The sequence below is a fragment of the Vollenhovia emeryi genome, unplaced genomic scaffold, assembly GCF_000949405.1.
Source record: "Vollenhovia emeryi isolate VEMERY1.0 unplaced genomic scaffold, V.emery_V1.0 DF939179.1, whole genome shotgun sequence".
Taxonomy (NCBI): domain Eukaryota; kingdom Metazoa; phylum Arthropoda; class Insecta; order Hymenoptera; family Formicidae; genus Vollenhovia; species Vollenhovia emeryi.
The window spans coordinates 1107405-1123002 of NW_011967187.1; the positions used below are offsets into that span (position 1 = coordinate 1107405).

The following is a 15598-nucleotide window of genomic DNA, read 5'->3' on the forward strand; positions in this document are numbered from 1 at the left end:
TCCAGCCTTATGGCTCATTCAGACTGGACGCGATGAGCGATGAGCGACGCGCGATATCCAATGGGCGTGCAGTCTTTATAGGAAAACTGTACGCTTTCCCATAAAACCTGTACGCTCATTGGATAATCGCGCGTCGCTCGTCGCTCATCGCTTCCAGTCTGAATGAGTCATTACGTACGTTTTACGTCCTTACAGAATTTTGTGTGAAGGCCTTAATAGTGAGCTCCCGAACGCACCCTCTCCCGCCGAGCGCGCGCATGCGCGCGACCGACCCAACCCTCCTGCCTCCGGTACCCGCCGCCGGTTCAACACACCGACGTTATGACCGCGTACGTGTGTACGCGTGTGTGACGTCTTACTGGACGCGGCCGGACGTTGCAACGCTGAGCTTCCCGAGCGTAAATTCTCTCGATCCCGGATCGAACAAGGTAGCGGCCGCCGCGGCAAAAAACATGGCAGAGAACGAGAAGGAGAGAGAGAAAACCGCGATCGTGTTGCTCGTCGACGGATCGGAGGAAATGGAGGCCGTGATCGTTGTCGACGTCTTGCGGCGCGCCGGGGTACGTCACACCTAAGTGCGATCGATAATCCCCAGTCTCGTGGCACTCCCGGCGGAGAATAAACCGTACGACATACGTACACACGTATATGATCTTTGTGTCTTTTTCCCTCGCGTCGTGACGCCCCGAAAAGGGGCACCGCGACGGTCGTTGGGATCTTATTTTTGAATGACGCTCCGGGGCGATCAATAACCCCCCACTCTCAAGGTATTCCCCTCGGCAGGAATTTAACTGCGAGACGTGTTGTGTAGGCAGCGTTTCCGACAGGTATACAATGTCGGCGCCGAGAATATCTATAGCGCGCGTTACGCCGTCCAACGCATAATCCTCAGTCGATTTTCAAATAAAACTTGGCGCCTCTCCGTTGCTTGGGCAAGTGTCTTTCGTTATTTTTAAAATGTCGCAGTAACAGGAGGACGTGTAGCTCCTGATTGTACGGCAGATGTTAAGTTGCATCAATTTGATAACAACTGTTAATCAAATTATATAAATCGTTAGCTTAAACTACTCGGCGTCGCCCGCTTTTTATCCTCCAGTCATTGCAAAGTGTCAAGAGGATGAAATCTGATGGGATGTCGAGAGTTCATGTAGTCGATATATTTTTCACAGAGTCCCACGGACTAAGACTTGTATTCTGAACTCTTTTATCAATAAAAACGCCTCTGAAAGTGGCTAATAAGCATTCTGGTTGGTTACAAGGCACTTTTAGAAGCGCTTCTATCGATAAAGGAGGATTCAGAATGCGGACCTAACTGCAAAATTTGGTTCGGATCGGCCAAAGGGTCTAGAAGCTACGTAATAGGGAAACTTTTACGTACCCATCTATTTATAGTTGCTGTTAGAGAGTAAAGCGCAGTCTACTATGGCTGCGTTTCGATATTAACTGCCAGTACTGAAAATCTATAGTTTACGTTACGTATACTATACATTTTCAGTACTGGCAGCGAATATCAGAACGCAGCCTATAAGTTGTCCCAGATAACACAGAGGTGAACGTAAGTTCACAGAGAATTCATTTTTAAGAATACCCGCAGAATTAGGAAACCGAATGTCCGAAGAATTCTTAAAGAATCGGCCACAATCAGTTCGATCTTCTTGAAGTATTCGTCAGACGCTCATTATGGTGCACGTAACTTCCCTAATCAATCTTATTGTATTCTTCTTCGCCCTGAAGAATTAAGCTTAATCTATTGTACAATGTGCTCTCTGCGTCTAGAAACATTCTACTTTGTAGCAAATAAATGCGTTTGAAAAATAGAAAATGCAAATAAGGCTCCTACACAAAACAACTTGAATTAACGAAAGTAATGTTAGAGAACGTTTAGGCAATGTGTGCCGTCACATTAGTATTAACAGTTTTTTAATCTAAAAGAAAACTACATAATCTTAGAATACAATTGTACGTTTCGGTCTATGACTAACAGATTGAAAATCTGTTAATACCGATGCAATATATATATAAAAATTTTGACACCACTTTCAACGGGTGACGGCTCACACTGCCTAAACGTTCTCTAACATTACTTTCGTTAATTTTAGACGTTTAAAGAATTTGTGCAAGGTGATAAGTTGCATGTTACACATTGTACATTGTCGACCAATTTTTTAAGCGTCTAATTTGCTTATGTAAAATAGAATCTTTCTGGACGCAGAAAGTGCGTTGTAGATTAGGCTTTACAACTCAGAGAGGCAGAAGACTTGAAGAACACTTTGCGAATTCACTGCGCTACCCAGAGTTAGTCGTTGGTCCTTTTTCTTTCACCCAAAACAACTCGCTGTAGACTGGGCCTAAGCAACACTGCTTAGTTAATGAAACAAATTGACTGGACCAACTGCCAATTGGAATGTATGATTGAATTCACCAGATCGCAGTCACCGTAGCCGGCGTGTGGGACGCCACTTGCGTCAAGTGCAGCCGTAACGTGAAAATCTGCACAGACGCCGTGTTCACCGACGCTACTCAGGACAAAAGCTATGACATTGTTATACTGCCCGGCGGTCTCAACGGGTCCAAGGCGTTCACGTCCGTAAGTTCGTCCCTGCGATGTCTGATTTCTCCGTGAGGTGCACCGGGTAGCTATATGGAATTTACTTTTGCCAGTCGGTGGAGGTTGGAAAGTTGTTGCAAAAGCAGGACAGGGAGAACAAATTAATAGCGGCCATCTGCGCAGCCCCCACAGCTCTGAAAACGCACAACATCGGCAAGGGAAAGCGCATCACCTCCTACCCGTCGATGAAAAAGGAGCTGTGCGACGACTACGAGTACTGCGAGGACAAAGTAGTGGTCGATGGTACGATAATTGGTTCACATCATGGACCTAAGAAACTATGGACCGAGCGCTGAGCTCGGGAGCTGTTAAATTTGCGGTAAAGGGGTGTGTAGTGCTGTCTACAAGGCAATAGCCACGTTCAGCAGGCACAACTGTTGAGTGAGCGCTCAATGATTTCTTAATATGATTGGCTGGATCTAAAAGTATTAACCAATCATACCGAGCGCTCACTCAACAGTTGTGTCTGCTGAACGCGGCCATTACTTTCGTCGCGTATCCGCGTCGTAAAAGGTCATAGTAGAACTAGTAGGTCCACTCTCCGTCGGCCCCTTTGATCTTTGCGGTCCCGATCACGTGTTAATCCACCATGCACTCGGGCAGGATCCAGCGATGTATGTGTATACGTACTCATCAAAGCCACACCCTTTCCCGTACTTCAGGTTCCGTCCATAGTTTCTTAGGTCCATGGCTCACATACTCGCCCAGTGATATTGTTAATTAGAGGTGTGACATTTTGATGTTATCTTTATACGCAAAATATCGCAAAATGCCCCAGCGACGTTTTTAATGTCATTTCTCTACATTTTGGAGTTTCCAACTTCGTTTTAACACGTTTTTCAAACGCAAAATAATCCTCAACACGCAAAATGTAGAATGTAAATTGTTCTGTCAAAGCATTACGGCCCGATTTCACCAACGTTGTTTAGCTCTAAGCTTAGCTTAATTCGTTCTTCGCCTCTTTTCAAAGTAACAGTTGGAAAGAGACAGAGAACGAATTAAACTAAGTTTAAAATTAAGTGACGTTGGTAAAATTATTGAAGCCATGCCGACCTCTGATCACGGCATTATCAAAAACATTATCAAAATAATGCAAAATCCGCGAAAACAACGCTAAGGGTGCCATAAAATAACATCAAAACGCCTATTGATAATCTCTCCGAGTCGACCGGCGAGCTTTGGGCATTTCATCTTCCCCGGGATTGATATTGTTTTTTTCTTTTACAGGCAATCTCATAACGAGCCGAGGACCAGCGACGGCTATTGACTTTAGCCTGACCATCGTTAAGGAATTGCTGAACGAGGAGAAAGCCAAGTGTGTCGCGAACGGGTTGCTATACGAGGGCTACAAATAAGATCCTCCGAATTTCGCTTCGTAGCCCGCGGCTACGAGGCTCCCGGTGCATAAATTCGATGTATTTGGTGTGTTTGATTTTAGGATGATTCATATACTCTCTGAACGCACATTTACGAAAAAAAAAAAACCAAATGTAGTTAACGAACAAAACAAATTATAATATATGTACTGAAGCGTGGAATTGAAATCGTATATGTACCAAAGAGTGAAAACTAAGATAATATATGTACTGAAGGGTGGAAAAATAAATTACAAGTACCGTACGTACCGACGCGTGAGCGATCACACGGAGCTCGATGCGCGAAAGGTCAGGGATAAATTACAACGATATACGCGTATCGAGGCGCATAAACGAGAGGTACCAGTCTAATTATACTCGAGAAAGATTCGGATGTGTCTTAATGGAAGCGATACACGTAATAAAGAACCGTGTTATTTTCTTCAAGTTCGCATTTGTAATTCCCTAACAGCGCGAGAAGAGAGAGAGAGAGGGGGGACAAAGAGCAGGAAGCGCGGCCATGTCGAGCGGGAAGCGGGAAGCTCCGACGGTTCCGCCATCGACGGCATCGACTACTCTCGACAAAGCGGCGTCCGTGTCCCCGTGTATCTTGGCGAGGCGATGTGCTCTCCGCGACGCCCCACCGGCACCGGCGGCTCCAACGGCGCGCGAATTAACGGGCGCCACGATGAGGGACGATTAGCGCGTGCGTAGGGGCGCGTCAGTGATGCCCGGTCTAGAGGGGAGTATTTGGCACGACACGAGTCCACCACCCACGCGCGCCCTAATGTCCGATGGGGATCATGCGGTGCCCGAGCAAGTGAAAAGGTTCGTCTTCAGGTCGCGGAAGACGCAGGGCGACGAGCGCGAGGAGAGCCTGGAGATCCTCATTCCCGAGGTGAGCGCCGGCGGCGGTCGTTTATTTCCGGCACGCGTGCGCGCGTGCGGCCTACCGGTGCTGCGCGCCTCTTGGTTAGGTCGCTCCCGCGTTCTCGCGAGAGAGCCGTCTCGTCTCGGTCCCTCGATCGACTCCGCGCGGGTTTCTTCACCTCTAAACCTTCGCGCCCCGTAAAACTGTTCTGTCCGCGCGCCGGGCCCGTCGGTCCGCGGATTCTCGCGTCGTCGGGAGTCTGCGACGAGCGCCGCAACATCGCTCCGGTGCACGGCGATCCGGCTGGCGAATGTTGAACCGTTTATGTACGAGGAAACAAAGTGGCGAGGTCGTGGGACGAGCAAATGAGGATATGATAACAAGTCATTGCATATAACGACCTGTCTAGGCTGCGGTCAAGCTGCAAATGCTTCGAAGCGTTTCTCTTCTCTTTATAACTTTACTGAAGGAAAAGTGTAAGCTAGACAGGGTGATAAAAACTAAGTACCATAAATTTGCGTGATGAGAGAAAGGACGAGTACAAGCATTTCAAGTGTAGGAACCGTGGGTCGGCGACGTTTCATTACGGCTTGACGGGCGTTTAACGGAAAAAAACAGTCTCTGTTTTTCCTTCTCTCCACAACGGCTCGCAACGAGCTCTCTTCTTCTCTTGTTTATCCCCTCGAGTCATTACCTCGCATTACATTTTATTTGTATTTCACGCGCAAGCACCAACTGTCTAAAATCCCCCCCCCTGTTTTGGTCCACGTCACATTACCTATTTCTATTCCAAGGATTTTTGCTATCCGAAATTGTACTTTGCCTCTTACAAAAGAGAAGAAGAATACTTGGTAATATTTGAAGCGACAGCTTGACCGCAGCCCTAGTCAAGAGAATGGAACGTTTCCAACCGCACATGGTTATCGACGAAAAAATATGTTGTGCTGTTACTTAGTTTTTGACTGATGAAGACTGTTCGATTCGAAATATTCCGTTAACTTTCGATTAGATGATAGCGAGTCGTGTATGCGCGATATCCCTCTTCGCTCGCTTGCTGTCCCACGGTCCTTTGTTTTGCATAACACCAGCCTGACCCCGAGTTTATTAATGCGAAGAAACAGCTATTGTTTCCAATCTAGCACTCAAGCGATTGTTAGCCTCACACTATTACGAGATTAAAGGTTCGGGGAGCGCGTTTCCAGCGCTAAAAGCGTCTTCTATCTTTGTTCGACGTATAGTGAGCGACGAAGATAGACCGACGCTTTCAGCGCTAAGAGCGTCGCCCCGAATGCAGCCCAAGTTCTCAGTAATGGTTGTTACGTAATTTGGACTCGCAATCCAATCCCAGCGGCACTCGATCTCCATTTCTCACGGATGAAGTTTCCGATCGACCGGTTACTAACTGGTGTTCACTGATTGCAGCTGCTGCAGGCGAATTACAGTTTTTACACCTGGCCCTGCGCGCCCGTGCTCGCCTGGTATCTCTGGGAGCACAGAGAAAGCTTGGTCGGCAAGCGGGTGCTGGAGATCGGAGCGGGCACCTCACTGCCCGGCATCCTCGCCAGCAAGTGCGGCGCCATCGTGACGTTGAGCGACTCGGCGAGCCAACCGAGGACCCTACAGCACATCAAGAGGTGCTGCGAGTTGAACGGGGTCCTGGACCAGGTCCAGATTGTCGGCATCACCTGGGGCTTCTTCCTGTCCAGCCTGTTCTCGCTCGGGCAGCTAGACCTGATCATCGGCTCGGACTGCTTCTACGAGCCCACTGTGTTCGAGGACATAGTGGTCGTCGTGGCGTTCCTGCTGAAGAAGAACCCCTGCGCTAGATTCCTCTGTACTTATCAGGAGCGTAGCGCCGACTGGTCCATTGAGCACCTGCTGAACAAGTGGGGACTGTCGTGTATGCACATAGCGCTGGACAATCTCGGCGCGAATTCCGACGTTAACCTGCACGAGTTGATGCAAGATCACACGATACACCTGTTGGACATACAGCGAGCGGTATAAGCGAATCGACTCTCTTTACCATGGTTGCAAACGGCTTCGGGAGATACATTGTCAATATTGCCAACATCCCCTGGACGGTGAGCCGTCACGAGCTCAGTCTGTACTTCTCCAAGTTCGGTTGCGTGACAAGCGCACAAATATCATTTGATAAAAAAACTGGTCTCCACCAGGGCCACGGAAATGTAACGTTCTTGAAGCAGGAGCATGTCAACGCCGTGCTCGAACGCAAGCACTCTTTGGAGGGGAAAGATTTAGTCGTGTCTAGGAGGAACTAAAACAAAGGTGAGAGTAGCGGCGTTCAGTCAAGGGCGTACCGCGCGAGTCCGTCTACGATGGCAGAGAGCGATTTAGACAGCGAGGTAACCGACCTGGAGGAGACGTTCAACAGAGCTGCCAAGTATCTGCAAACGCTGGTAGCGGAATTGGATTCGGGTCAGCTGCTCGCCTTTTACGGTCTATACAAACAGGCAACCGTAGGCCCGTGCGACATCCCGAGGCCGAACTGGTATCAGGTGCAGGCCAAGCACAAGTGGGAAGCATGGAAGAATCTCGGAGACATGAGCCACGAGACCGCGATGGCAAACTACATCCACGGGATCGAGAGGATAAATCCGTCGTGGGACGAGGAGGAGGCGAGAGCAGAGTCTGCAAAATGGATCGTCTTCAGCAAACTGTCGAACGGGAGCGCCGAGCTCAACGACGAGGACAAGACGTTCTTGGATTGGATTAAAGAGGGCAACGAGGCGAAGGTACAGGAATTTTTAAGCGGCGAGCCCGCACTCGCCAACATACCGGACGAGGAGGGCATGCATCCCATCCACTGGGCCGCGGATCGCGGCTACCTCGCAATCCTGGCTCACCTGGTTAAAAGCGGCGCGAATATAAATTCGCGGGACCAGCACGGGCAGACGGCCCTTCACTACGTGGCGAGCTGCGATCACGTGGACGCGGTCAAGTACTTGCTCTCGATCGGGGCCCAGTCAAACGTAGTGGACAACGACGGTGTTACACCCAAAGAGATCGCGAACGAGCAGATCGCCGCCCTTTTGTAATGCCTATACCACGTTGTACACAATTGTTAATTCTGTTTTGCATATATCAATAAATTCAGTATACCGATAATCTCACATGACAGTCCACGGGGTGCCTTATTTTACATCGTGTCAATCCACTCAATGTTTCTAATAGAGTAAATCTTTATTTATGTACAAATAAACTCCTCTAATAGTCCATTACATTCACAGCCTAAGCACACCTTAGGTAAATGCGTGATTTGTCATTGGCTAGATTTTTTTTAATTCACTCGCTGCCTAATTAACATTATGAGCGATGCCAATTACGAAATAAGCGCACGGAAATTTGTAGAGAATGCAAGGTTTGTTATTTGTAGCAACAATAAAAGTGAAATCTAAAAAATAAAAAACTATCAGCTCTTTAATTATATAATCTGTATTATATAATTTCAAGATCTGTTCCGACAATGCCGATTTACTCCGATGATAAACTCTATTTTCTTACAATTTCATAAAATATAATCATCGTTAACGTAGTATATCTATCTTTTTATCCATAATTAAATGGATATTCAATAATACTGCATTTTTACTTTTTAACGAATAACTGTACATTTTTTATCATGTAATGATTTTATCGTAAAGTAAAAACTTTATTGATCCATTGCACGAACTTTTAAACAAAAAAACTTTTAACAAATATACATGTCCCGATTTATTCTCGATTCTTCAATTGTTTTATATCTAGATATATATTAGACATAAGCAATAAATGTTAACCATAATGCTAATTTCTTAAATTTGACAAATCTAGCATTCTCAATGAAAACAAGATACAACAAACTCGAGATCTCTTGCTTGTGGTACAAAACGAATTTCGTTTAAACACCCGGCGAAAACGTCTGAAATCCGAGTCCGGAAATCGTTATAAAACTACTCAATTAAATTACTAGCTGAGAATGAAAAATTTACGTATATAATTTTTTAACAAGGTAAAATCATAAATTTGACATTCCACTAATATATGAGGCTACGATAATCGTGTGCTTGACAAATCCCCTGTAGATATATATGTATATGACGTGTACGCACATACGCAACCTTCCGGCACGATAATCTTAGTCTGATCAATTCAGGATCACGAGTTCATTGCATGGAAATATACCGTGATTTAAACATGTAAAAATTAATAGTCTAACTATATTAAAAGTTCTTTCGAATCTTAGGTATTAACAGTAATTCAGGGTCGCACGTCAAATCGGTTAAATATAAAGCGCGGATACGTTCATCTCTTCCAGCGTTCCACAACGATTAACAAACAATCTTCACTAATAAATATCACCCGTTGAATCAATTCCAACATATTGATCATCCCGTACTTTAATTCGTTTTTTTTCTCTCAATGGACGTATCGGTTGAAAATTCGTATTGTGAGCGCAAATGCTGTCGTTTAATGTTTCGCGGGTTGAAAAGTCAATCCTGTAATTATATTTCTCACGTATATTAAGCGCACCGAACCTTCTTGTGCGCTTCAACGCTTAGTGAAAATGCAAAAGTGTTCTTACTCGTAGAATTCGTTTTTCCTTATTAGCAATAAGTATAAAAGTCGGTAGTAGGCTGCAAAAATATTATGGTCAATTACGAAATTAGATATGTACCTAGAAACGGTTTGGAAACGACACGCGGCGTGCCGACAGCTGCCGAATGTCTTTTAGACTATCCAGATGCACACTTGGGTCCTCCTCCCGTTTTTCTTCCCTTCGTACAATGGCAATTGTCAGACTGCTCTTCTAAGGATCATCCGTCGAGATACAATAAGAAGTCGTATAAATAGGGAGATCACGGAAAAAAATAGAGTAACTCTGTGTCCGAATCTTATATCAAACTTATGAATACGATCGCCTCTCGTTTTCAATTAACCGACGAACGGCCGTCGGTTGTGCCTCTGTATAAATACTCATCACTGATGCTTTCTCATTTCAACGAAGATTTCCATTAAACTTCTTACAATCCTTATCCACACTTGACAGGATTTCATCGGTGACATATTGTCATGTGTAAAACCGCGTTCTCAGCTGCGATAAATCGGCGAGTCCTCGAGAGTCCCTTTCTTAAGGTCGCGATCGCCTCCTGCCTCGTTCCGTGCTCCGCTAGAGATTGGTGCTCTCATGATCCGACTTAGATCGTGCAGTAGGCGGCGGCGGCGGCGGCGGCTGCGGCCTCGGCGGCCGCTGATGGATCCTCGGCGAGGCCGGCTTCTGCTGCGGCGACTTGAGCACCGTCACCACTGTATTGGTCTGCGTTTGGACGTCTATGATATTACCTTCCGATCTGGTGCGCGCGTGCGCTTTCGTTTGCTCGTGCGGCGCGTCCGGCCTCTCGGGCTTTTCCGGGCGCTCGGGGCCGTACAACGACATCGACGACGGCCTACTACCCACGCTTGGGCTTCTCTGCAAGTTCGAAGTTGCCGTGTTGCCAGTGCTCTCGCCCGGGATGGCGTTGTTCCCCCCACGCACTTGTATTATACTGACCTGCTGTTTGTCCACGGAATACACGTGGGCCCGTTCCAGCGTTAAGGGCTGTAGACGATTTAAGAGAGAAAAAAAGAAAGGATACAGTCTTGTACGTAATTATACAACGGTATACATAATAAAGAAAGCGAATAGGCATGTGTAAGAAAGCTTCAAGACGGTGTGCAGCTTTTACTTCACATGTAGCTTACGTTATCTCAAAATGTAATATCCAGGCAGTGTTATTTGTTGTCCACCCGTAGTAACTACATTTGTTACAAATAATTATCATACATGTGTACAGACGATGTGAATTGGCTGCGTTAAATCGTCTTTACTCACCCCTGGATCGGTCTCTGGATTCTCGTTAGTGGAACGCGGCTGTTGCCTGATGAGACTCGACGGACGAATCAAGCCGGGCGGTCGCTCTGGTATCGCCGGTTTACTGCTTCTGTCATTGGGTGTCGCGTGCGTGTTACTATCTGACTTTTTACGTAACTCGACTACCTCTTCTGCTACAATTGAACGCAGTTATTAACAAAGCCATATCAAAGCAAAGTGCCGTTAAAGAGCGACGTTTCACCTGTGTTGTGCACAATATTCGTTATACTTCTTGGCGCGGCGACCGGTCTTCTCCTCTCTAACGTGGATGGCTTCTCCGTAGGCACTGGTTTTGGTCTCTGCACTGTAGTCTCGTTATGCTCCATCTCCGTAATTATTTTCGCGACACTCGCATTGTCGGACGAGTTGCCATTTGGTTTCTCCTTCGCACTCGGCGCACTTACTTTCGCATCGCATTTCTGCGGTTCTTGAACACTTTTGTCCGCTTCATTGTAATTGAAGACTTCACTTTGGTGAACGGCGGTTTCATGCGACCGCTCGGGATTATCGGCAGGCTGAACGTCCGTCGGGATCGACTCCGAGGCCGGCTGCGATTTCGCGTCCGCCTCCGGCTGCTTCTCGTGCTTCTCCACGTTGCTCTCGTGTCGTATCAATTCGGTGTTCACCTCGTGCTTTTGGCTTCTATACGTCGACCGATTCAGAGTAGACGTCAAGACTCTCGGTGGTTTGTCCGGCGTCGGCGGTGGTTTGTCGTGCCGGTCCGGAGTATTGCCGCCCGGCGGCGTCGGCGCCGGTTTATTCTTTCGGCGCGCCGCCGGTTTCGGGCTGCCCTGCGTCGGGCTCTCGCCATGATCGCTGAGGCTGCTGTTGGAAACGCAGCGGCGCATACCGACGATCTGATGTTCCGTATCGTTGATGATGCCGATTTCCAGATCGCGATCAAAATCCACCTCGCCGGGGAAGAACCAGTCCGCGTACGTGACTAATTGGTCTACTATAAGACTAGAGTTGTTCGCTGTACTCATGTTCATCCTGCAAGCGTGACGAAGGCGTGAGCAATTCCAACAGCAATATGTTAATAATTCCGTTAAATTTTAGTACTCTAAGGCCCGGTTTCACCAAACGTCGCTTTAATCTTAGCTTCATTCACATTTGTCCCTTTCTAAAGTAACAGTTGGAAAGAGACAAAGAACGAATTAAACTAAGCTTAAAGTTAAGCGACGTTGATGAAACCGGGCCTAAGGCGCGATTACACCAACGACACGTGAGCTCAACTCGCTCTTTGGCCCGTATTCTGAACTCTTTTATTAATAAAAGCGCCTCTAAAAGTGGCTAATAAGTCTTCTGTTTGGCTACAAACCACTTTTAGAGCCTAATCTACAATGTGCTTTCTGCGTCTAGAAACATTCTATTTTATATAAACAAATTAAAACGCTCCAAAAATTTGTCAACAATGTACCATTATACAATTGTTAATATGCGATTTATCAACTTGCATACATTTTTTAAACGTATTTATTGACTACAAAATAGAATGTTGCAGAGAGCACATTGTAGATTAGGCTTTATCGACAAAAGAGGGTCCAGAATGTGGGCCTTCGGAAAAGCAAGTTGAGCCGAGATTAAAGTTAATCTGTGCTGATAAAGTGGACACGAGAAAGAGATACGATGAGTTAAGATTATTTAAAATTTACGCGACGTTGGTGCCTTAGACAAATATGTGTACGCCAAAGAAAGAACTGCTTACACTATTGTATTTGCGTCCTCTTGCGGACTCCAAATCAGATTCGGCGCGATGACGATGGCGATGTTCTGCGGCGTCATTTTATTTACATCCTGATTCTTCGTGAGCACAGCTAGAAACTTAATTAAAAACCGCAAGTTTTCCAGGTTCGCCGGTGGTAACTTGTGTAACACCTCCCAGAGAGCTCGTAATCTCATGTCGCTATGCGTGATTTTTGCGGCGGCCATCCATTCGGGATACAATCTGAGTAATCGCAGACGTCAACATCGCGTACGGTGACCACTGTCGATCCCGACTGGGTGTAATACTTACTTGTACGTCAACAAAGGCTCCGGCAGCTCCCGTAGATATGACTTCAACGCGCCAGCAATGACATGAGGATCTTTGTATTCGAGGGCCGTTGTTAAGTTGAGACAGCAGGCGTCCAAGCTCAACTTGATTCGCCGTGATTTCGAGGCGGCGCCAGCGATTCTGAAAAGACCCTCCTCCTCTATACCCAGACGCAGTAGCGCGGACACACACAGCTGTATGGGCAGTGCGATTTTTCTGTTTGTTACCCTAAGATGTTCTTCGAGAGGATACCCGTAGACTGGCTTCATTTCGTTATCGTCTGTAATTGCGATCGCAGTATAAGCCTCTTTCGTGGTGTCGTAAAATTTTGAATTGCAAATTATATTAATGTGATGCGATTGTGATGTATTAAAAAAAAAAGCGTAAACTTACTAATATAGCTCTCCATCGTAGGTATAAGATCTTCGAGACAATGCAACGCACTTTCGTGATATGCCCGCTGAAGTTTTATGTACTGAATAATCGTCTGAGCTAGTTCAGTCTCCCGCGACATGAGCTGGAACATCTCTGCGGCCAATTGATCTCGGCATTGCTCAACTTTCGATTCGGCATCTTCCAATTCTTCCCTCAAGTTGTCTATCTTTGTTGCGCCTGTACCTGTATACAATTTCGCCATTGTAAATGATAATCCTTTAAACTTAATCAACGTAGATTACATTGCATGTAAACGTATAGATCCTTTATAGAATCAATCAAATGGTCAAAACAAAGAACACTCGTAGGTTCTTCACGCACTATTCGTGCTGCAAATATTTTAACTAACAATAAGAACGAAATTGAGAGAACACTTGAAGCACAAGGATTATTACCAGTACTGTGTTTCATCGCTTGGAAGTATCTCGTTCTGGCGCTGTCCATGTCCAAAATAAGACGCGCTAGGTTTCTCTTATACTTCAATATATTTGGTACATCAGTGTCTAAAATATGCTGCAGCGGGGCGGCCACATATTGTTCGACTTTAGCCTCATGTTCCACGGCCTCGTTAGCCAATGACATCTGCACTCGTCCACACTCCACCAGCGCGAAACTCATGAGGCCGTCCTCGCCGGCGTTCTCCAACATGGTTTGCCCGAGTATGTACTCGGGGGATTTTTTCTAAGAAACAAAGGGTGTGACGTTTAGCGACCGCCATCTAACAAGTTTCGCAACAAAAGGCACTGGACGTAAAGGATCTGTAACGCCTCGGGATCGCAATAATTGCTGCCCGAGCTCACGTTGAATACACCCCAAATTTTAACGACTCGATTCCTTCGACGCATGATTCATCTATTTACCAAACGCTTATCCTTGAGAGCCGGATCTTGCGTGATGGTCTGGTTCGGTGGATTCCCGAGTCTTTTGCTGAGACCGGTGAGAGCCGCTCTGATCTGCTCGACATGCTTGTCAGCGGCCACCAGATCATCCGTCAACACCTCCGTTCTACCAGCTCTGTTGGCACGGGAAATAAACTTTCACTGAGACATTGCACATTTGATAGCAAGAACATCTTATCTTTTATCTTTCGCAGTCCCTGCTTTATCACTCCTAATCTATCCAATACCCGTAAGAGTAACCTCAAGGTCTATTTTGGCATATTCTGAACGAGAACTCAACCCGACGGACCATGTTCTCTGTTAGAACGTAATCAGTCGACGATATTCCGACGTGTTACCTTCAATAAGACACATCTTGGACAAAGTCCACCTACTTCTTTACACCGCCTTCAAATCAAGTGACTCTTACAGCAACCCCTTACCGTCAAAGTTACCGCTATCCACGAATATACATTAAGCTCTCAAAGAAGGGGGAGCACAAGGTACTTGACGCAACGCACAGCACATAGATAAAATTAGGAGCAACGGTCATGCTGGGCGGTTCTAGCTCGGGGCTACCTGGAGAAGGTCTGATCGGCGAGCTGCTTCACCCGGAAAAACTGCTTCTTCATGGTTGGCTGGGGGAGGGGGACGATCGACGACACCCGAGCGTAAATCCCTGGACGACCTATTCCCGGCCTCCCGAGGCCCAGGCGTTTCACACACCGACGCCTCGCGATGACTCGCGCTCACGCTCGCGCATCCCCCGCGACTCCCTCGCCGTGTTCGCGCGGCGGCAGCGGCAGAGCGCGGGGCGGGCGGCAGGCAGGAGGGTCCTTGGTGTCGCGGCGAGGGCGGGCGTCCGTCATAATGTTGGCGCGACGATGATCTCACAGCCGGCGATCGGAACCGACGCGCTCGCGACCGATCGGTTCTCGCGCACCATCGATAAGATCCACGGCGATAAAGGGGAACCGAGCCAGCGCCTCCTCCGGCCCGGTCGCGGCGATCGATTTGGGTTAGGTGGATCCAGCGGGTCTGACTCTCGCCGCCCCTCTCGCTCTGTCCCACTCCCTCGGTCCCTCTTGCTCCGGGTTCTCTCGATGGACGAGGGCGAGCGTTCCGACGCCCGGCGACGTGCCGTGTACCGCGGCTGGCACCGTGGCGCTCTTACGTCACGTCGATCGAGCGTTTCGAGCGTCCCCTTCGTCGGGAAACGCGGCGGACTCGCGCGGACGGTCCTCTTCGGGGCCCGCACGATCGGCCTGAAGCTGGTCGCGCGTCCGGGCGGTCGCCTTCCCACGACCTACCGTCTGCAGAGCGCACAGCTCTCCGAGACTTTGACACACACACACACTCTCTCTCTCTCTTTTTCTCTCTCGCGTCGAGCCTTTTTCGCGACGGCACGGCTGATAGATCCGTCAAACCCGCGCAAAAGTCGCTCGTCGCCGATCTCGCCCCCTCGCCCCCTTCAGACTCGCCCAAGATCGATCGATCGGTCGAGC

The 15598-nt window shown here is 47.6% G+C and overlaps 5 protein-coding genes across 8 annotated transcripts in view; 4 read left to right on the top strand and 1 right to left on the bottom strand.

Moving 5' to 3' along the window:
- The window catches only part of LOC105563246 (protein deglycase DJ-1zDJ-1-like), a 10110-nt gene extending 5700 nt beyond the window's left edge, over positions 1–4410 (top strand). The window contains exons 2-5 of the mRNA XM_012014679.1: positions 196–560; positions 2426–2587; positions 2662–2851; positions 3836–4410. Coding sequence (XP_011870069.1) covers positions 258–560; positions 2426–2587; positions 2662–2851; positions 3836–3963 — 783 coding nt within the window. The 5' untranslated portion in view covers positions 196–257 and the 3' untranslated portion in view covers positions 3964–4410. The remainder of the gene's footprint in view (positions 1–195; positions 561–2425; positions 2588–2661; positions 2852–3835) is intronic.
- Positions 4411–4507: 97 nt separating this feature from the next.
- On the top strand, positions 4508–6854 carry LOC105563249 (methyltransferase-like protein 23). Its single transcript, XM_012014685.1, has 2 exons — positions 4508–4861; positions 6257–6854. The coding sequence occupies exons 1-2, from the start codon at positions 4691–4693 to the stop codon at positions 6839–6841; spliced, it is 756 nt and encodes a 251-aa protein (XP_011870075.1). The 5' UTR covers positions 4508–4690; the 3' UTR covers positions 6842–6854.
- Positions 6840–7131, top strand: LOC105563248 (SRA stem-loop-interacting RNA-binding protein, mitochondrial-like). Its single transcript, XM_012014684.1, has one exon. It carries the CDS (start codon positions 6862–6864, stop codon positions 7114–7116), a length of 255 nt encoding a protein of 84 aa, XP_011870074.1. The 5' UTR covers positions 6840–6861; the 3' UTR covers positions 7117–7131.
- Positions 7132–7159: 28 nt separating this feature from the next.
- LOC105563250 (acyl-CoA-binding domain-containing protein 6-like) lies at positions 7160–7968 on the top strand. Its single transcript, XM_012014686.1, has one exon. It carries the CDS (start codon positions 7174–7176, stop codon positions 7891–7893), a length of 720 nt encoding a protein of 239 aa, XP_011870076.1. The 5' UTR covers positions 7160–7173; the 3' UTR covers positions 7894–7968.
- A 51-nt stretch (positions 7969–8019) lies between these two features.
- LOC105563251 (rho GTPase-activating protein 44-like) lies at positions 8020–15547 on the bottom strand. Of its 4 annotated transcripts, XM_012014690.1 has the most exons (10): positions 14673–15547; positions 14076–14229; positions 13611–13896; positions 13174–13398; positions 12763–13060; positions 12454–12693; positions 10948–11738; positions 10707–10879; positions 10577–10630; positions 10357–10433 (listed from the first exon to the last, which is right to left on the bottom strand). In XM_012014690.1, exons 1-9 carry the CDS (start codon positions 14723–14725, stop codon positions 10607–10609), a joined length of 2244 nt encoding a protein of 747 aa, XP_011870080.1. In that variant the 5' UTR covers positions 14726–15547; the 3' UTR covers positions 10357–10433; positions 10577–10606. The 4 variants fall into 4 exon arrangements, with proteins under 4 accessions (XP_011870078.1, XP_011870077.1, XP_011870079.1 ...); XM_012014688.1 differs by lacking the exon at positions 10577–10630 and having other exon boundaries at positions 8020–10433; positions 10707–10876; positions 14673–15545; XM_012014687.1 differs by lacking the exon at positions 10577–10630 and having other exon boundaries at positions 8020–10433; positions 14673–15545.
- Positions 15548–15598: the final 51 nt, after the last annotated feature.